The 22,215-nt window shown below is 33.8% G+C and overlaps 1 protein-coding gene across 1 annotated transcript in view; it reads left to right on the top strand.

Annotated features, from left to right (window-relative positions):
- Positions 1–22,215, top strand: part of LOC117110925 (protein SMG5-like) — a 36,831-nt gene that overhangs the window by 851 nt on the left and 13,765 nt on the right. The window contains exons 2-12 of the mRNA XM_033253775.1: positions 960–1,058; positions 1,832–1,955; positions 2,330–2,492; positions 3,005–3,097; positions 3,440–3,608; positions 4,068–4,193; positions 5,082–5,359; positions 5,900–6,049; positions 6,160–6,813; positions 7,331–7,452; positions 8,902–8,977. Coding sequence (XP_033109666.1) covers positions 960–1,058; positions 1,832–1,955; positions 2,330–2,492; positions 3,005–3,097; positions 3,440–3,608; positions 4,068–4,193; positions 5,082–5,359; positions 5,900–6,049; positions 6,160–6,813; positions 7,331–7,452; positions 8,902–8,977 — 2,054 coding nt within the window. The remainder of the gene's footprint in view (positions 1–959; positions 1,059–1,831; positions 1,956–2,329; positions 2,493–3,004; positions 3,098–3,439; positions 3,609–4,067; positions 4,194–5,081; positions 5,360–5,899; positions 6,050–6,159; positions 6,814–7,330; positions 7,453–8,901; positions 8,978–22,215) is intronic.

Here is a 22,215-nt window from a genome sequence, read left to right as displayed (position 1 = left end):
GACCTCAGCAGGGTTCTTCCCCCTAGCCATCCGATCCCCTAGCCTAGCCATTTTGGTCCACTCGCTACAAATTCGCACCCACCCAGTAAAAATCCTGTGTACGGGCCTGAAGTTGCCAGTAGTGCAAGTACCTAACCTTCTATAATATCGAGATAGTGTGATATACGATATTATATATATAGACATATCGTTTTATTTTAAAATACTGTATTATGTTTTTTTTTAAGTGCCAACTTATGTGGAGGCTGTTTCCGCTTTTAAAAAAATTGGTTAATTGTGGCTGTTGCTGCAACTATTAAACTTGGTATTGCACACTTATACTTAAAATATGCTTAAATATACTTATGTATGAGGGAGTGAGGCTTTTTATTTTTTATTTTTTTTACTTTACTATCCAAATATCACCATTGAGTTTTCTGCTGGTGCATTGATATTCGAAGTAAAATACATGCTTGAGATAATTTAACTATTTACTTAAAAAAATGGAAAAAGGAAATGGAAAAAAAAAAATTTCCCTAATGTTTTTTGCCAATACTATAGAAGGGCAGGATGATCAAAACTAATCATTTTTTTTATTGGGCCTTATCTATTAACTGTGGCCTAGTAGTAGTAGGCCTAGTTGGTAAGTTTTAATTGGAAACGTAAATCTACCCAAACCTGTTCGATTGCTGTTGAAAGGAGTGAAAGAAATAGACAAAAATTTATAAATAAAACAGAGGCAAAGCTGCCTACATACACATCCATAACTGTTGATACTGTACAAGTGGATTTTGGGTACAAATCACATTTGATTGACTAGGTCGGATTCAACAGAAAGTTCATTTTGTTATGTTTGCTTATGAATGAAGTCTTTATATAGGTTTTGTCAGGTCTGAAAAGAGGAATAAATGTCAATAAAATATCTTTTTATGAATTGATGATTTATTCATAATATATTGAATTGATTTATTTCCCAATAGTGGAGCACAAGATATTATCAAGAAGCTAAGTAACATAACCAAAATAAAACAGGCACATAGAGCAGTATTTGATCGTGATACAATTGAGTTACGTATGAGGTAAGTGCATCTGGTATTAAAAAATTTAGTATTCCATGCTAAAGTATTGTAAGGCAATGATCTCATGCCGAAGTACATCATTTCAGTGGTAGATCCAAGTGGAGGCGAACCTTACCCTTCCAGCAACAGCCAAAAGTCTAACCAAATCTTGAAATCAGTTAGAAAAGAAATTTAATGGCTAAAACTTAGGAGATTTTAGGGAAATATTCCCTCGACTCCCACCTCTTCTAAAGCATGTCCTATTGTTGTTCACATAAATTCTAAATTCAGGGTGATGGCTCATTTTAAACATGCAACATGGTTGCGCCAGTGTGTTGGCCAGTTGTCGGCCAAGCTGTCAGGGACATATCACCAAGCCATCGGGGATGTCAGCCCAGTGGTAAAATTTGTCATAATTTTGAACTTGAACTTGAATTAAATTCAATTTTATTAGCTTTGAGTGCCATCAAGGGCAAATATCCACATCAACAAAATATTTACAATAGTTAAATACAATAAATACAAAACAAGATAATAATGCAATTATTAAATAAAAGGATTTTTAAATTAATTGACCAATTCTATAGTTAAAATAAAATTAAAATATGGCTTGCTTATTATCAGATGTGGCAGAGAATGGGTCAATGTTTACAGTATAACTTGAGGATAGTGAATAAAATGGGAACTTGAACATGGAATGTGAGTTTTAAACACCTGACCTGAAGGTTGAGATCTGTGCCAACTACTTTCAGCACTATTATAAAATAATTTTGTCTTTGTTTTATACTTGTTAGATTGAAGGATTTATCCGAGAGATTGATGTTTCTTCAACCAGAAACTTTTGGAAGAAAGGCAGAGGAATTTCTGTGGTGGAAAGTGTACTATGATGTTATTAATGTAATCAAGAAAAATAGGAAGGTAGACTGAATGTTTAAATACTGAAATGAATTTTGTGAATACTACAAGTACTTTTAATACAAGGAGAAAGAAATGTACTATAACATAGTAAAAAAATACAGGAAAAAAAATTCCTAGTCTGGAGCCGGGCAGTTACTGCGCCCAACGGTCATCGGGTGACGCGATTCTATGGAGAACGTAATGCCACAACATGCATGCAACAGATCGATTATCAAACAATGTGTCTTCAGGTCCTACTACTCTGGTTTATTATTAATTTTATTGTATTTCATGTTTTCATCAATGATCATAATTCTGTTTATTAAATTTCTGTTGTTGACAGCAATTTTATTGTGATTGATATCATTATAATTAATAATTTTCTTTGTTTATAGCATGTTAGGCGTGGATCATCGTTGGAAAGTGCATATCGTACTCATCTTATCTCTGCTATTGGGTTCTACCATCATTTGCTACTTAGGCTACAGAAGGAGTTTAACTTGAATCTCAAAGGCATTGTGGACCTAATCGACATCTCAGAAATGATCTCCGAAAAGGGTATGTTTTCAATCACATAGAATAAGACCTACTGTATGTTATTATATCTGTCATATATCTATACACGGTAGGACTGAACTACTGTTTAAAGAGGTTGTATAACATAAATAATTTTACTGACAAATGGGAATGCAGAAAAAGTGAAAACTGTTGAAATCTTGTCATTATGGTAAGGATGATCAATTTAGCCTAGCTGTATAAAACTATTATTAGTAGTTGAAGATATCGCAAAATTTACAGGTCCTATCATTGCTGTCCCAGAGAAATTTGATGCAGTGTAGCGTTTTACATGTTGTGTTTTCCAGCATCATTGCATTGGGTGAAGCATGCATGATGATAATAATATCGGTAATAGTTGGATTTACATAGCGCTTTACACCAGAGTCTCAAAGTGTTGAAAGTGTGGACTAGCTCCTTGAGTTTAAATTTGAATTTGATTTGAACCCATGGCCCTTAACCACCAAGCTCCTCCTATTTATTAAAAATTTGTTTTTTTCGTTTTTTGGAAGTAGATAAAACTGAGGCGACTGAAAAACCAAGTGATAAGGCAAAGCAATGGGCAGAGAAAGCATGTCATCGCTGCCTCATCTATCTTGGAGATTTAGGTAAGTCTGATAAAATTGGATGGACTAACCACACTGTTGATAAAATATTTAATTTGTTTAAATGTTTGATTACCTTAAATTATGATTAGCTTATTTAAATTTATGCAACATACAGTATTATTTGAACATTATGAAATATTACCTCTCAAATTACAGTAATTGGAGAAAAGGCAATAAAACTTAGTAGTGGTATCTCGTTGGGTCATCATTGCCTAAGACCCTTTTGAGGCAAATAAATATTAAAAGGAAAATATATTGAGATGCTGTACTCTGCAGTATTATGTACCAGTAAATAGAAAAAGATTTGTATCATCAAGTATCATTCTTTGTTTATCAATTCAGCTCGCTATCACCAGGATTTTGATGGTTACCGCAGTCAAGTTCTTGCTCAACGCTACTACCACCAGGCCTTGCTGTATAATCCGGACATCGGGATGCCTCACAACCAGCTCGGCACACTTGCTGGCATGAGGCACCAGAGTGTAGATGCAACCTATCACTACATAAGATGGTGAGTAAAGATTGAATATAAGAGCTGTGGTTTGGTGGCTTAAGGAATTGTCTGTTGGATACAACAATGTTTGGTCAGACATTGTCTTTTGAATCTTAAGCCTTGTCCAGACTGTCAAATTTTATTGGACAAAAACATGTGATGTGCCTAAATATAGTCATGATGACATCACATCATGACCATATATAGGCACATCATGACTAGATATGGGCATGCAACAGTTTTTTGTCAAAGAAAATTTGATAATCTGGACAGAGTTTAAACAGACAAAAGTATGATTTTTTTTTTCTGTTGGATTCAACAGATAACATTTAGTCAAGTATTTTCTGTTATTTATGTTTGTTTTCCAATTTTAAGAAGTTTGACAATGGTCTAATTTGTCAGACAAATTCTGATCAAACGTTTTCTGTTAAAGATATAATACCAAAATACCAACTATAATATGTTCATTATCCACAGTATGTTGGCTGATATACCTTTTGAAGGAGCTAGTGACAACCTTGCTAAGATATTCCAAAGGAACCGGAAGAAATTTAGGGACCTACCGGAAACGAATAACCGTGATTTACCCCCAGACATACAAAGGTTACAACATATTTTATTTTGCTGTCTTAATATTAAATCAACAGATCAAGCTCTCATTCAATAAATCAATCAGTGTATCAGTACTAAATTAATTAATAAGATAATTCTGTCAATATCAATCAACAGTCATTCAGCAAACAATATATACTAATTAATAAAATGTATTGATCTATTGTATTTGTATACTAAATTATACTTCTTCTGTTTCTCTTCCAAGTTCCAGTCCTGCGTTTTGTGTTTTAGGAATTTTAATTTAACATTAACCTGCGTGTTCACACCTTTCTTATTTCACAGATTAGAAAATTGTGTCTCTTCTTTAAAAAAAAAAAAAAAAAAAAAAAAAAAACAAGTAATAAAAAATTACGACGTGAGATATGTAATCGTACCCAAATTACATCATGTTATGTTAATTAACAGCACAATGTAACGTATTATGTTGAAAATACGTAAAATTACAGATTGAGATTTTTTTTCCTTGTAAAAATGCAAAAAAAATCTGTTATTTTACAGACTCTCACTGTTATTCAATTAAACGCAAAATATGTTTTAAATATACATTTTGTGTGTAATTTGACAGTTCATGTGTAAACATTATTTCCAGCACTTATACTGTCTCTTATACACATCTAGATGTGTATAAGAGACAGGCATTGTAGATATTGTGTGATAATGCACACATTCACAGGAAGGGAACAGTTAGGTACTATGCACACTTGACAAACTAAGCACTAGTCAAGATGCAATGTAAATGTTTGAACATAATTTAATTAAATATCAGTCATTAACAAAGATATTTACATGCAATGTTTCAATTATGAATTCCTGCTGGTTAAAAAAAACAAACCATTGAGCAACATATTTTAAGATTTTTTCCATCTTTTTTGTCAGACCAAAAGACATCAAGCATATGTTGATAAAGTTCCTGCGTCTTCAGGATCTTCTGCAGCCCGAGTCGAACCCTACAAGCCAGGAGTTGTCCGGCCTTTGCCAAGCTGTGCTGCATGACTTCAACCTCTGCATGTACTATCCTCCAAACCCCAAGAGTAACTTGGCACCGGTGATTCTCAAGAATCTAGATGACATTAGAGAACAGCACGTCTCAGCCGATGTCGTATTTAAAGTTGTCATGATGGCCCTGATGACAATTTACAAACTACAAAAAGCAGGTAAGCCCTTGTTTTTGGGTTAAATAAATTATTGTTTAAATTATGATTATATTTATTTGATAAAATAAATTGATCATAGGTTGTATAGGAACCTCAGCACTTTCAGAGTTTTGTATTGTAAAGTACTGTATACACTAGCTTTTGTAACTTAAGTTAGTCTCACAAAATGTCAACTAGAACTATGGCTGCCTGAATCCTTTGTTTAGTACATCACTGCTTGATACATTTTACTCGGCTAATATGTATTTCTTGTAACTCCCAAACATTGCAAGAAATAAATCTTTATATTTGGATTGGAGGTTAATAGCTTGGTGGGATAAGGCTTGCCTTCTGATCCCACGGTTCTGCATTCGGTTCTTACGACAACTCTCTAAGCACCATAAAGCATCTTTCCATTGTATTATGGGTGAGTTACTTGCTGGTGGATGAATTAGAATTTAAAAGAAAATACTGAATTAAAAATAGTATTTCTCTATCTTTGTATTTTATCTCTATTAACCTTAATAATTGAACATTTTCAACCTGTATTTTTGTACATAGGCTCCAAGCATGTGTCTGCTGCCATTGCCTTCACGTTAGCACTTTTCTCTCATCTTTTGAACCATGTTAACATGAGAATCCAGAATGGTCTTTATGATGTACAGCATCCCAGCTCACCTGGTGCTTGTGATAGCAATATACAAATGTCAGGTAACTATGGAAATCATTCTTAATTACAATCCCTTAGCTGCAGTTGCTTAGTTACAGTTTCTTAGTTACTGTTCCCTAATCACATAAATCAGTTTATGATATATTTTTAGATGAGACTGATGAGGATGATGAGGAGGAAACTGTAAAATCTGGTCCCACAAGTCCAAGCAATACATTAACACCCTCCCAGAGTCAAGATGCAGACAGCAGTGGTGCAGTTAGCCCATCCAAGAAGCTCTCCAAAGAGTCTAAGAAACAAGCTAGCAAGTCTCTTCGAAGGCGCCGTGCCCATTACCTGAATCAGGACAAATCTTCTAGCGAGCAGTATGACCTCAGTGAGGGAGAACTAAGCATCAGCAGCCAATCAGATTTTAGTACATCTGATGGAGAGCTTCACAGTGAGGGTGCACCTTTCTCCTCTGGGTCTGACAGTGATTTTCTTATGGACAGTCAAGAATTTGAGATCTCCAAGTCGAAGGAGAACAGGAATCAGAGCCCAGATACGAAGTCAGCTTTGCAGATTTCGGTTGAGCAGATGCCAGCTGGTGCCAGAGGAAGCCCTGCTACAATTGCTCAGAATCTAAAGGATCTCTCGTCACAGCTTTTCTCTCAAAACCCAAACACTAGCTTTTTAAAACGAAACATTCGCCTTGCTCCATCCTTTGAGGCATACGAGAATGACATATCAGTGGTCGAAGGTAAAGGTGAAGCGTTAGACGTTAAAGATGATGGTGACCCTAAAGAAAGAATGTCAGAGAATGAAGGTTTGTAGAAGTTTGACTTATTTCTTCTCATTCAATAAGTCATATATACAACAAAAAGATCTACAAAAACAATTGCAACAATGCATTTATTTTGTATAGTATTCTACTTATTCAATAAGTATGGAATATAGTAACAAGAGCTAAAACCATACTCCATAAGTACCTTTCTGGTAATAAGTATAATCATTAAAAACATTCTAAACAAATACAGTACTTTAAAACTTTCTGTTCTCCTTTTGGGGAAGTTAGGGAGGGGCGGGGTGGATTTTCTAACATTCCTATTTAAATGATATCTTTTCTGGTCATGTTATTCCTTTCATATTTTCCTTCCTTCTATTTATTCTTCATTTTCCTATTATCTGAGTTGTCCACTTTTCTCTTGGTTGCCTTCTCTTGATTGTCCCAATTGAAGGCCTTGATTTTTTCTGTTCATCTTAATTGTTTAACTTTTATGATTTTTGATGGTTAATTGATGTTAACTAGTTAATGGTATATGATAAATATTATTTTTTATTAGATAAAGGAGATACCATTCAGAAATTGATATCTGTATTGGCAAATGAGGAGTTGTTACCAATTGTAAAGCTTTTCTGTGATTGGCTGAGAGGTCATTCAGATATTATTACTACAACAGCTCAGGTAAGAACACATTTTTCTTCCCAATAATAGCAAGAAGCACTACAAAGTATCATTATCTGTGCTATTACTATAGTATTACTAATACTATTAAGAAAATAAATAAATGGTACTACAAACTACTTCTATTACTATTGATGCTATACTACTACCATTACTACCTCTACAATACTGGTGCTTCTGCCAGGGGCAGATCCAGAATTTTTCAAATGTGGGGGATGTAGGGTGGGCACAACAGTTTTAGAATAGATAAGTGAGTTGCACATATAATTGTGTATAATTCTTATATGATTCACTCTTTATACCAACTTGTGCATGAATTTTTCCTGTTAAATTCTTGCCGTTGTATTCCATATATTTGTAGGTTGCATAGTTAACTGTTTTAATTCAATTGTAAGCTGGTTTTTATTGTGTGATTCCTAACTTTTTATATACTGGTGATTTAAATGAATTTTTATGTCTGTATTTTTTTTTATTGGTGGTTGGGGGCCCCTGTGTAAAGCAGTTTTTTGTATAACTGATCAGGGTTTCCCTCATTAAATAAAACTATTAAAAAAAAAATAATAATATAAATATGCATTGAAATTTTTAAAATTTAGTGGCATAACGGGGGGAACTTTTCCCCATGCCCCTACTCGGTCCACCCCTGCCTGCTACTACATACTGCGCTACCGCCACCATTACGACCTCTACTACCACCACTGATGCTGCTGCTACTACTACAACTACTAATATCATTGGAAAAGTTCATGAGGAATTAAGCCTGACATCTAATTCTCAACAGAATATCCTTCTTTCAGAGTGTGGTGATATACCGTAAATGCTTGAATAAGCGCCACTCTTGAATGAGTGCCGCAGCGCTTAATCAAGAGTACTGTATATTACCCAGTGTGTAATGAAACACTTTGAAAAACAGGGTTTTAAATAAAATGTATACAGTGTTCAAATGAATAAATAACACTATATTCCCCTAATAATAGTTGCACATTGGTATTGTGCTAATTTTAATTGTTTGCGATTTTGAAGAGCCATTAATTTCAGCCTTTGGCTGCTTTCTGTTATTGAAATAAATATACCTTTGATATATATTTTCATAAAGAAAGTGTCAACATTACCACTGCAACTATTACACTACAACTGCTTCTGCTACTTTAAGCTGCTGCTGCTACTACTACTGCTCTCCCATAACCTTCACAAACCACTACAATCACTGTTAATTACACTACCACTATACTGTAGTATAAATAATACACTCCAGTATGTGTGTTATTTTGATTGACTCCAGTAGAATTAACTTTAGTATTTCTGGCTACCCCAGTTTTAATCTAGTTTTCTTTTGAGTTTTTTATTATAATGTTTTATACAGTAATTGATCTTAATTATTATACCTCAACAAAAACAAAAAATAAATAAATGAGATGTAATATTTGGTTTGTATTTTCCATTGTGTAGAGTTCTCACACGCTATGGGCTCGCTTGGCACTGCTCTTGAACCAACTTCCACGAGAAAAACAACTCTGTGAACCTGGTAAGAAGTCTATATTTATTTATTTTTCTGTCTGGTCATAAGTGAATAGTTTTAATGAAAAACTATATCTGGTTTTTTTCACTGTTGACTTTGTGATCAAAATACCAATGTAACCAGGAGCACAGGCTATTGAAAGGGAGCCCTCTATAATTGTTAATTATTTTGTACAATTTTCAGTATGCCTAAAGTTACTGATGAGTTAGCTAATTATGGGATTCTTAATTTCAGTTTATTGAATTCCTATGCCTTTCAAAGTTACAGACAAAAACCATTAACGTGGACCAGGATGATAAACACATGTGAAACCAGCACAGACACTAAGTCAATATTGTTATCTAGCTATATCAGTGCATTTTATATCGGCCTGTGTTTTTCGGGCATCTTTGATCGTGGAAATTAAAGGTTGTAGAATTCTTTGATAGATGAAAATGTCATTTTTTGGTTGTTTTATTGAAGAGTATATTATTTATCATATGGACACAATAACCAAGTATTACCTAGGACTCTGGGATTGGAAAGCAAGCATCTTACTTAGCATACAAGTAGGCCAATGACACATTTACATACTAATTTTATTGTCTCACATATCTAAATACGTGAAAACAGGTCACATAATTCTGCTTTTCTGGTGCAGATTTGTTTTTACATCAACAAATGATGTACTGATCAGCTTGAAACTTCTCTAGGTGATGATGCATGAAAGCCAATCGCATGAAAGCCAATCAAAAGAAAACAACTGTTCTATTTCTGATTTACATAATACTATCTGCTAAACATTAAGTGTCTTTACACTGAGAGGTAATTGGAAGTCTGGGGTTGTGGATTGATTTAAAGCTGGAACTGGATCACAGGTGTTTTAGGACAGGTGCTGTTTGTGGGTTGTCACAGACCTTGATTTGCATATGGAAAAGTAGGTTACTGTTACAAAGTTCTTTGGTAAACATACAGTAGTTATGTGTCAGTGTTACAGTTTTATCCCGAAAAAGGGCAAGGAGAAAGAGAAAAAGAACAGCAGAAGAAAATATGTTACAATATTTTAGCATGTAATACAATGAAAACAACAACTAATAATTGGTTAGTATTTTTATTTAAAAAACAAATATTTAAATAAAAAATTAAAAAAAATAAAAAAATTAAAAAAATACAGTGCCCCTCCCCCCCCCAAAAAAAACAAAACAAAATAAAACATACTTACACAACACAAAATGTACGTAAATTGGGTTTTCCTGTCTTTAATGAATGTCAGAGAGGTGTCTGAAGGTTGAAGAGACAAACATTAACTAGAATGCACAAGTAGCGGAAGAAAAGAGAAAACATAAACATCAGGCAGCCTGGCCCCAGCCAAATGCACACATTAAGCTGCAGAATCTTCAGCATGTTGAAGGTGGCAGCATGCCAGAAGAAGAAGAATTCAGATGTAGTGAATCAACATCATCTGTCATCACATTTCACTAATAACCTCATCATCATATTAATTGTCATCATTATCTTGAATATCCATACCAACTTCTCAGTAGGCTTATCAGTGTCTAAATCACTTTCATCAATCATCATATATAATTATACATTAATGAATAACAAAACAACATTACCCTGTTATCTACTGAGCAATTTAATGCCATTGTTATGTTAATACTGTTCATTTTACAAATTTAATATAAATTCATTTTCAACTTCTCAGTATGCTTATAAATACTTTTATCATTTTCATTAATCATCTTCATTGTTCTCATCATCATTTTCATTGTCATTATCAATTATAATTATACATTAATGAATAACAAAACACCATTACCCTGTTATCTATTGATCATTTTAATACCATTGTTATGTTGATATTGCTCATTTCATAGTTTACTATAAATGTATTTTATATGTAGCCACCCATCAGTCAAACTTTGACAAAACTTGGCAATTGAGATGATGACAGTGGGACAGTTTAACCTGTTAGGGAAGTGGAGAATTAATCAAATTAAGCTGGATCACCTTACAAAATTCATAAATCACATCAAAAATAAGGCCTATCAAGTTCCATTTAGTGGATATGACCTAAGTTGACCTTCCTTTGTCTTTAGGAAACAATACAGGCTATAATGACTAAATATATATCATACAGTTTCCTATTGATCAGTTAACTGCGGTAGGCCTTTTCAGGTTCTTCTAATTTGCGGGAACAGATGACCTCTCTAGTCCCTTGAGCCACCAGTTTAAGCCTGCGGTGTAAACCAAAAACATTTGCGTAAAACTGATTTTAGTTGTTGTTCCATACATGGCAATTCGCTTTTTGTCTTGTGGATACTGTTGCATTATGGGAAAGCTAATGGTAATAGTTATGAATATTATAAAATACTTAACTATCATGTTAAAAAAGTGGTCTTTAAAACATAAAACAACAGAAATGTTGGTTAGTGTTGAAGTCTACACGTTATTAATAGCTCTAACATAATTTGCATTTTTTTGATTGGCTGATAAAAGCATTATATTAAAAAAAAATACTATTAATAATATTTGTGTTTATGTAGCACCTACATTAATACCAGAAAGCCAAAGAGCTTTCGTTTCCCTGGTCACTGGATTCCAGGGTATTCATGCGCATTGCACCAGCTTCGCCACTCCCCGGGGGAGTTAATCCATCTTTCTCTGACTGCTGATAATAATTTCCCAAAATCTAAATTTGTTTGCTAACAGTTTGAATGTACCCAGGTGTATAGTAAAAATATTGTGAAATCAGTCAGACATAATAATAAATTTGGGAATAATAATCATATTTAAGTAGTTTTTAAATTGTTTACTTTATGTATGCTTTACTATGGATCTTTCTACCACGCCCCATTCCTTGGATATTGTTGGTCCAAAAAGCGTAAACATATAACAAAATGCATACACTGTATGTAGAGCACCACATATATTTGTGGGTGCTAATGTCCCTGATCCAGGGGGTCCCTTGATTGAGACACAGGAAAGGTTTTTATCCCACAGTGGGACTGGATGAAAGAAATGGGTACATAGTCCTGTCTTGGAAAATACTCTACTTTTAACATTCATACTAGTTAATACCTGTCTGGATTGCAGTTTTTCGGTCAATGCAATAAACTACTTACATTACATTACTCACTGTAAGCTTAACCGAGTGAATGTTGCCCTGGAAGAATAACTAGGATTATTTTACTGCGCAATAAAGTCAAATGCAAACTCCCTGACTTGGTTAAGTCTTCCTAAGTGTGTGTTAATACAGAATATGTGGCAAAGACAAGCCAAACCAGTCACTCGTCGCAAATCGTGTTACAGAGAAAATGGCCAAAACATGCTGGAATGTCAAATTTTTAAAAATGTATTTTATTGCACTAAACTAAACTTATATATCTATACATCATTCTATGCTGTTATTTTCCCCATTTTCAATGTTAAAACAACAATTTTTAAGGATTTAAAGATGAAATCTGAAATCTTAAACTTTGAAGGCTGATTTCTCAAATATTGTTCTTTAAACAGCTGTGTGATTAAACGCTTGTAGCTTCATAAGGAAATGTCCGATTTGAATGATTTTTTTACCATTTTATAGCTATTATTTTACTCTCTAACACTGTATTAATGACTCAAAATCGATTTTTGCGACGAGTGACTGTTTTGGCTTGTCTTTGCCACATATATTGCTGAATTTTTCACATAATACGTATCCCTGATTATGGGCCGTAAATGCACACGGGGCCAACGGCTTAAACGTCTCATTTCAAAGACGGTGTGCTATTGTAACTTGTATTTCAGCCCTCCAGCTGAAACACAAGGAGAGGCAGCGATGGGAATTGAACCGGGGACCAAGAGATCTCCACAGTTCAGCACACACACAGTGGCTACCACCACATTCGTCGACTGAGCTAAGCTGCTCTCAATCATTAAGTTTTTTTTACATGGCCCATCTTATAATAATATATGGCAAACTATGGTTACCAAGATTGCATTCAGTTTCTTTGTCTTGTTTGCATTTTGTCAACACTGTCTGCATTTAGGCCATTAAACAAGATTAAATACAGCTTCTGTAAACTTGTTCACTGGAAAATATCAATATGCCTCATGTTCTCATGCAATTGTCATGAGTCACGTTTGGGTGGGTATGGCGTTTATCATCAAGCTTTAGTAAACCAAATTCTCACCGCATTTTTCTAATTAAAAGACAGTAATTTCTTTAATGATTAATCTGAGTTTAGCGTTTTTGTCCCATTTCCTTTAATACTCCATTAATTATGTTTTATTAAAAATGTATGTAAGTACATGGAGCATTTGCTCACTGGAAAGGAACTAAATTTTAAACATTTACTTCCCTCCAATCAAAGAACAGCTGATTGAAGTGTGAAATTGTCACCATGACGACCAAGAGAGGGACAGCTGAGTTTATTCATGCCCTATGTTGTGTGAATATGCAGATATTAGCGAGATATAAATGACTTGACTCAAGAGTATTGTAGTGTAGTTAGAAGTCACAAAGGGATATTTAGTTGTATTATCTCGTTCCCTAGTACTTCAACAGTAGGAATCATGTCACCATTGTAAAATTCAAATTACTTGGATTATGCAATAAAATGGTCTAATGCATTTCCCAAGCATGCAGCAATGTTTACTAGTTAGCATATCACCAGTAATTCTTAATAAAGAACTTTCTCAATAAGTAGCAACCATTGTCAAAATATCAAGCTAAAATACTCATTGGTTTTATCCTACAAATGAAATGACCACTTTTTTCTTGACAATCAACAAACATGGAGATCCCAGCGGCACCATTCCCGTATTCCCACTTGGCTTCATAATGATACATTGGCAATGTTATGCTGATCGTATCGTAAACTTCTTTCCACAATGGGGTATGCAAGTGAGTAATGTTATAATGGCATTTTAGCTTGGAGTGTTTACAATGAATTACCTTTCAGTATTCAAATTAAAATAGCTTCACTCACTGAAAACTTCTATAAAGCAAAAACTGGGTCCTGTGGAAAACAGTAGCTTAATATTAAATATGTTTCCCATTATAAATAGGAAAAACAACTTTCCATGAAAACAGTACAATAAAGAGTATCTGAATCTGAGGGGACGGAATGTTGGCATTTTATGTAAACAAAAATCAGATAGAAAAAATATTAATAAATCCAACAGAACATGCCAACTTAAACCATGTACCTGGGATTTGTGCCATGCCCAGTGTGTTAACACTTACACCCCACAGAAGGACCCAAATGGGGCTAAATGAGAAGTTTAGTGCCTAAATCAATCTTCATAATTATAAGCTTCAAAGAACAAAAATGTTTCCTTTCATGTTTAAGACCTACATTTTTTTTTTCACCAAGCTCTAATATATATGGTATTAAGACAAAACAAAAACATTTTAGTTTCATAATGTTGATCTGAATAGATATAGGATGAAGTTCATACTTTGTATGAAATAAATAATCCTAAAATAAATTATGCATTGGTAATAAATAATTTTTGTTTTGTAATTTTATAACTAAGAACCAAAAAAAATAAATAGGCTGATTTACACCTAAATCACATTGGTGCGAACAAACAAGAAACAGCTGCTGTATTTGATTTATGACACCTAAAAAAAAAAAAAAAAAAAAAATCCACAATGTCTTCATCAAATATTCAATGCAATACTTTCCATATAAATTATGTTTTGAAAGAGTTTAGGAGTCAGGAAGTGCCATACTCGTAAATGTCTCGATGCAAATTCCAGCAAAAAGACCGGGTGATTTGTGACTCGTAGGGTGGTTAATACATCTCGGAGGGCTTTTAATGCTCGTCGCATGATTGGCGGCGACGCTGGCCTGGATGCTGAATCTCTGTAATATTTTGCCTGAACGAGCAAGATAAATGTTTAATTACCAATGAGGTTTACTTTAGTTAAGACATTGAAACATAATGTATAGTACATCTATTGTCAATTAGATTCGGTACTTAGCTTCTAAGATATATTTAGGCTTTGACGTCACACTTTCCCATTTATTATTATTTGAAATTGGTGAATTTAATCTAATGTCAAGCATAAACAGAGATTGAGACACATTTACTTATTCTCAATAATTTTTACCTTTTTCCATTGAAAAAAATAATTGTTTTTGTGTTGTGGTAGGGTAGCCTAGTGCTATGTCAATCATCATAGTTTCATATAACACAATGAAAATTATCTTTTGAAATACATCCAGCTCCAATTGTTATACGTACACTATGGTACGTCTAATCTAATCTGGTCATTTATGTAGCACCTCTCTTAAGAGATATGAAGCGCTGTAGCCCCGCAGTTGTGGTCTGGAATAAGCGTGGACCTTCGTGATGCATCTGACCGTTGGTCGCACATTTTTCCATCCCTTCCTTCACTAATAATAATATGCCCACTGTTGGATTTTTTTTTAGATTTTTCCGAATTTTTTGGCAGAGGGCATCTTTAATATGTGAATTGTAATTTAAATTTTACATTGGGTTATCCATGTTGTACAAGTAGGTCTAGCATCAGCTCTTTCTTTATTCTATACTTATATCATGCTTATATTCCCCTATTATTATGCAGCAAGGCTATTTCAAGAAGTATGCAGTATAATTATGCTTATCAGCCCCTTGGGAAGGGAAATTCATGACAAATTTACGATGCAATAAAATCAAAATGCTGGGTTGACTTGCCTGCTACGTCAAGTGGTAAAATGTTACTAAAGTGAACATTTTCTGTATCAAATCGTGAAGCTATGAGTCACATACAAGGCCCCTTTATTAAAGAATTGTTTTTCTCATTTTGTTTTGATTTTTGGCTAGCATAATATATATATACACAATACAGTATATATATAGTAAGTGGAGCCGTAGCTTGGTGGGTAAGGTGCTTGATTTTTTCAGTGTCAGAGGTCTGGGTTCAAATCATGTAAATAATTAAGATTTGTACGCCCATATAATAGTCATGATGTGCCTATATATGGTCATGATGTGATGTCATCATGACCATATTTAATCAAATAAAGTTTGATAAGGCAGGCACACACTGCACCAATGGTCGATGATGAGCGTGCAACAGATTGTTTTTAATGACCATACGGCCGGGTTAGTATGACGTTGACAATCAGCAGATGACGTCAAATTGTCCAGTGCTTAAAAGAGAGATAGATTTATCGGCCATCAGTGGCTGTTCTACGATGCAATGTGTGCCCAGCTTTGACTAAACCTCAAAGTGGAACTTGCACCCGATTCTCAGTGATAGGACTATGCTATGAATAATTGTTGCTAACATGGCGGTTCTCACAGCAACCAATTATTTATTCCATTTTGTTCTTTAGCTTTTGTTATTGCTGACAAGCCTAACTGAAATCTGAAATATAAGTTCTATGAAGTGAAGAAATTGAGTAATTAATAATCGCTTTGTGTAAACTTTGTTAGAACCATCAGTCGTGTCATCAGGACTTGATGGTTATATGTCTGAGTTCAAATTAGCAATTAGCGTATAAATATTGTCATGTGGTTTGTGGTCACACAGTCATACTGCTCATAAACTTTCCAGTATAGGGTACCTGGTAATCGTCATGTCAACCACTTCTGCTAATAAAACAGAGCATAATGATATCAGTTAATTGCTCTAACAAGATGTTGAATAATGGTCTATGGTGATAAAGTATTTTTTGTCAGTGTTTTGTTTTACTTTGTGGCTCAGGTCCAAGCCATGCTGTGGTTTCTAGGAACTTGATCCAGCTGCAAGCCATTGGGAGGGCAACTTTACCTGTCAATTGTTGTAGCCATGTCTACCGGCACACCGGCTGTCTGTCAGTATTATGGGCTTGGTTGGTTTGGGGAACTTGCTGATTTATGCTTGGGGAATACAGGGTGTAACCAGTCAACCTCAAGCCTAAACTGTATCCCATGAGTACTGGGTTCAACATTCTCTCATATCCCACCTGTCTGTGGGGCTGTCAAAAAATAGCTGCTACAAACTGCTTTGATTTGACACAATAAAAAGACAGAAAAAATAGTGAAATATTTTCCCTCAGACATAAAAAACATGGAGGTATTTTTTTTATCATGGTAATTTGTTTTCTATTCTCACTGTGTATGATGTAATGAATGAGGTACTATAATATATTTGTGGTCTCATGTTTATTTTGTTTATAATTTTTTTTATTTAGGCATACATTATGTGGCTTTTAGTCCAGTGAAATACATTTTTTAAATATACTGTTGTGTAAAGTTTATCTCAATAATTGAGATGAACTTTATTATTATTATTACTTTAAAATAATAATTATTATTTATATTTACATAATTATTATATCCGAATAATAAGAATAAGAATAGTATAGGCCTATTTGTGATGTTAGTTTTTTTTAAATATTTTTTTTTGTAGACCTACCAATATATTTTTATTGTCTGGTATACCTTTATCATGGCCGACAGTTTGTCACTTCCATTAGCGACACACCACCTTTTTCAGATTAGTTGATGAAGTTTTGAACTGTTGTATTTACTACAGTATAAGGCCATCTCAGTGTAATTAATTATATTGTACATTGTTATTAGCTAAATATACTGTCGCTGTCATATCAATCTTCAACAATTATTTTTAGATCTTCTATCTATCAATTAATTAGTTTATAATAAACAATAAGTGCATGAATCATCAATGCCTCAGGATATGAATACTCAAAAGGTGATTAATTTAATATTTACAATAATTATGCTGATAATCTCATTATTACAGAGTGCTCTACACACTGAACTCTTAAAGCTTGTTTTCTGTGTGCAATTACAACTCCAAATATAGGTGGAAATAATATATTCAGTCATGGCTTTAAAAACAGAGGGGTCCAAAACCAAGCAGTTGCCTACAGCTGTGGTCAGGGTCCTGGAATAAAATACTTGATGGGGGTTCATTCTAAAAAGTTCTATTACCAAAATTATGTTTTATAGACCACAATGTTAAGGATTGGCAATCACATGTTTTGAATTTAACAAATTTCAGAAATGGCAGATAGAAAATAGTTGATATCAAGAGTTGCATACAGTAGACTGTACATGGAGTAAATGGTTTAAAATTCCCTAGACCTTCTCTAAATCATCAATACTGCCCTCTTCTGACATGAATGTGCATTTGAATCAGGTTACTTTTTAATTATTTTATTAACAATAGTTCTTGATAAAAAAGTAATAATACATAGCTTCATATGACCAGTTTGGAAATTTATTTAAGAGATTTATTTTTACATCGTCAAAATAATTTGAAAAGTTACAGGTTTTTATTTATTTACTTTTTTATGTTTCCTGGTTGATGTGTCCCATTTATAAAAGTTATTTTAGGTACTTGTCAGCATGGATTTAGCTCATGTGTGTACTGTATAATAATATAGTACTTAATAAAGGAATGATTTACTGTCATAGAGAAATGCAACAAACAGCAACCTAATGTACATTTTATGACTATATTTTATCAACAAAATATTTTTCCTGTCACTTATATGGAACTTAATTTTTGTTATACCGGTAGTATAACTTTACTGTTAGTTGCCTGCTGTTTTTGCAAATTTTATTACAACAATATTTTGTTAGTGTCAGTAGAGCATTTTATTTGTTTTTGTTTTTGTATTATATAAAATGATATTTTGAAGGTAGCTCCTTGAACTCTATCTAAACTAATTTACACATATTGAGATTATCAATATCACTCCACAGCTTTATGTGACCAGGTCAGGAATTCATAAGTAAGGAAGTAAGTAAGTAACTTTTATTAACATCATCAAAACAATCATGATACAAATACAGACAAAATATAGTAACAGAAAATGTATAAGCGAATGTCGAATGTGCGACATAGCTTCCTCAAATCGACATAGTTATATAGCAACTAGCTTAAATTATTATTTGCCATAGACTCTCTTTAAAAATGCATTTTTAATATATTTTCCTAAAGAGGAGAAGGTGTCAAAGTCGAATGACCCCATAAGAGCCACAAGCATTAAATAAATTTATTCTTAGTTCCTCAGAATAATTTTAAATGTTATAAATTTGTTATTTATTTACTTTTATGATTTCCTGTGTGAGTGTCCCATTTTGAATAGTTTTTTTTAGGTACAGTAGCTGTCAGCATAATATATGGCTTAATATAAACAAATGATTTAATGCTGAGAGGAATTGCAACATGACAAACAACAACATAATTTACATGAATATATTTTACCAACAAAGTATTTTTGTGCACATGAGCTAGATGTGTAAGATTGGGTCTTCAGTTTTGAATCTTTTATCCAACAAGTCTTGGCTTCTACCAACCAACCACGAAAGAAGAGGTCTTCAACCAGCACTAGTGTAGTTTGTGTGTGTAGTTAGTTTGCCCCTGCTTTACCAAATGTTATGTTCTACAGTACATGACAAATAAATGGCACTCATTGGTCAGTGAGGAGAGGTGGTTGCATAATATCTTTGAGCAAGGCTGTCAAATAGTACACAAATAATGATGTTTATGAGTGCAATGGGGTAGAATATTTCATGAGTTGGAAGATTGGATATTCTATTCAACGAGGCGTTGAATAGAACATCCAATCATTCACCGAATGATATATTCTACCCAATTGTACGAATGAGAAACACCTCCTTTATACATCGCTTGCATGCTTTTCTTCGAATACAAGGCGAGAATAAAACCGGCCTAGTCCTAGGAATTGATCAAGTTCAGCTAATAAAATAGGCTCATCCTCATCAATGAAGCTGGCGAAATACTCCATACGGTTAACTGCATATTTTATTGCCTTTTTCAAGTTTGTTGATTTTGCATGATCACTTTCTTTCAGTAATTCCTCCAAACCACCTTCGCTCAAAAGTACAAATGCCCCAGTACCAAATGGACCTGCCCTTTAATCTGCGGAGCGAGGCTACTGAATGACCAACCCCTTGTTGACGCGTGGAGATGAAAAAGTAATAATCAATGAAGTCATTTTAAATCAATCTCACGTGACCTGTTTTCAACCAATCAAATTAATAGAATACATGCAGCTGTATCTGTCAGTGTGAGACAGTTGCTTGAAATATGATACAGGTAGAACAAAAGGTGTGCGATAATTACTGAAAGTTTAATGCTGCATGTCTGGAACTGTTGCTACAAGTATGAGAGAGTCATGGGAGTATGAGTGTGGTCATGCAAATGTGAGATAATTTGTAGATACGACGTAGTTGCTACACGTACGATCTTGAAAACACATCATCGAATCTGTAAGCACTGGTCTAAAGATTATGAATGTCTTTTTCAATTGGAAATTGTAATAGTCATTGCTTATTTATTACTCATTTGACCAGAACATGAAAAAGTGCCATCAACGGATGCCAGGCCAACATCTTAACTGTCATTAGTAATTAATAATAATAAGTTATGGAATCTTCAAATCTATTAAATTAATTGATAAGACATACTTTGTAATTTGTTTTTATTTCTTGTCAAAATTGATTATATTTTTGTAGTCATGATGAAGTAAATTTATTAGTTTTATAGTATGAACTACATTTTGATAACATAGTTTTGCTACATAACAAATTTAACCAAATGCAAAGTTGAAACTGTAGCATGTCGCCGGTAGCTTTCAGTTTGTATTGTCTAATCTGTAGCCCGCAACTAGTCAGCTAAAGTTTATGGACGGTGATAGACAGAGGTGCCATTTCAAACAGTCTCTAGGGGTGCATTCGAGCGAGTTTTTTGTAGAGTCTAACACAGAATAAATCCGGAAACGGTCATCTCCAGTCCAAGCCCGAACGGGTTTTAAACGCAAAACCGCCTGCTGATATCCGCTGATAATTTAACACTGAAAATTGCAGTGCTTTGGAGTAGCAAATGCAGTATGCGTTAGCAGCAGGTAGCATTTTTTAACATTTAATCCCCTTTCATTGTTTCAACACGCACCAGAAGTAAATTATGTTTAAATTGTCATGGTCCCTGCTTCTTTTACAGTATATTTCCAAAAACAAAACTGAAATCTCAATAAAATAAATTATTTCAACTATTCTTTCAACTATTATTTCAGATTGTTACCATATTACATGTGTCCACCACATGCATACATGATCATAGCACCACTGCTTATTCGTTTAACAGTGGTAGTAATTTTCTGTTTTTAAACTACAATTGTCAAACAAATGAAAGTTTATTAATGGTTTATAAGCCCAAAATGCATATCTGCGCTTTATTGGGAGTTTGCAATGTATACTTTATTATTGTTGTAACTTCTTCATTAATTTCATTTCTTGATTTTGGCAAACTATATTAGGCAGTTGACCAATGCCAAAGTATGTTTCTTAATTAAACCGTGGGGTGACGCAACTGGGTAATATAAGGGTCCAGGGCAACTTGATAGAAACTCATAATTTGCATCATGACTTAGGTTTTACGTCCAGGGTTAATGGTTTTTTTTAATGTCGAGATTTGCAAGAACCGGTAGATACAATACCGGTAAGAACCTTATGTAACCTTTTCCCGTTCTCGGATGAGTACACCCTGTGTAGTACCTGGGCCTTGCTTATAATTTAACACTAGCAGCAAAGAACTATGGTAAATGTGATATAAAATCACATTGTTTTAAAATTTAAAAATTTTATAGACTTGGAAATTTATTGATTTTTAATTTCATCATTGTATTTTCATATATTACATTTTTTTTCCCAATTTTTTTAACCCAACACAAACACAAGATCAATCTTTGAGATGTATGAGGAATGCACATGAAAAAATGGGTTTTAAAAATACCTAAGCATGGCATTTATTGCAAATGCATGATCGTTAAGTATTCCTTAACCTTAAATCCCCTCTGGGACTCACAAATGCAATGGTTGTTTTTTTTTTATGTATTTTTTTTTTTACAATGGAGCATATAAATACTGCAGTATGTCTTATCGATACTTGTTAGTGATCGATCATATTTCTCTGTGGTCTCCTTCGTTTACAAGTGTCTCATTCTTTAGATGCATAATATTTTATATGAATTATTGAGAAAAAAAGGTAAAGCATTACAAGCAGCTGAACTTAGAGATCGCCTAATATCTGTCATTCTTTTAGAGATTTTAGTCTGTCGGTTGCGATGTTTGCCTTCCAGTAGCAGTTACCTGGTGTTCAAATCATGTGAAATATGCTACCGTTTTTTTTTTTTCCCACAACTAAAATAACACCACTTTCCAAGCCCCATCTACATAGAGCCTATAGAGGATAAGTTCCACAATGAATCTTTTGGAGTTGTTAAATT

Source organism: Anneissia japonica, unplaced genomic scaffold (assembly GCF_011630105.1).
Source record: "Anneissia japonica isolate Jap-2015-1 unplaced genomic scaffold, ASM1163010v1 scaffold277_len1293397_cov203, whole genome shotgun sequence".
In the NCBI taxonomy this organism is placed as follows: domain Eukaryota; kingdom Metazoa; phylum Echinodermata; class Crinoidea; order Comatulida; family Comatulidae; genus Anneissia; species Anneissia japonica.
This window is presented reverse-complemented; position numbering and strand designations above follow the sequence as displayed.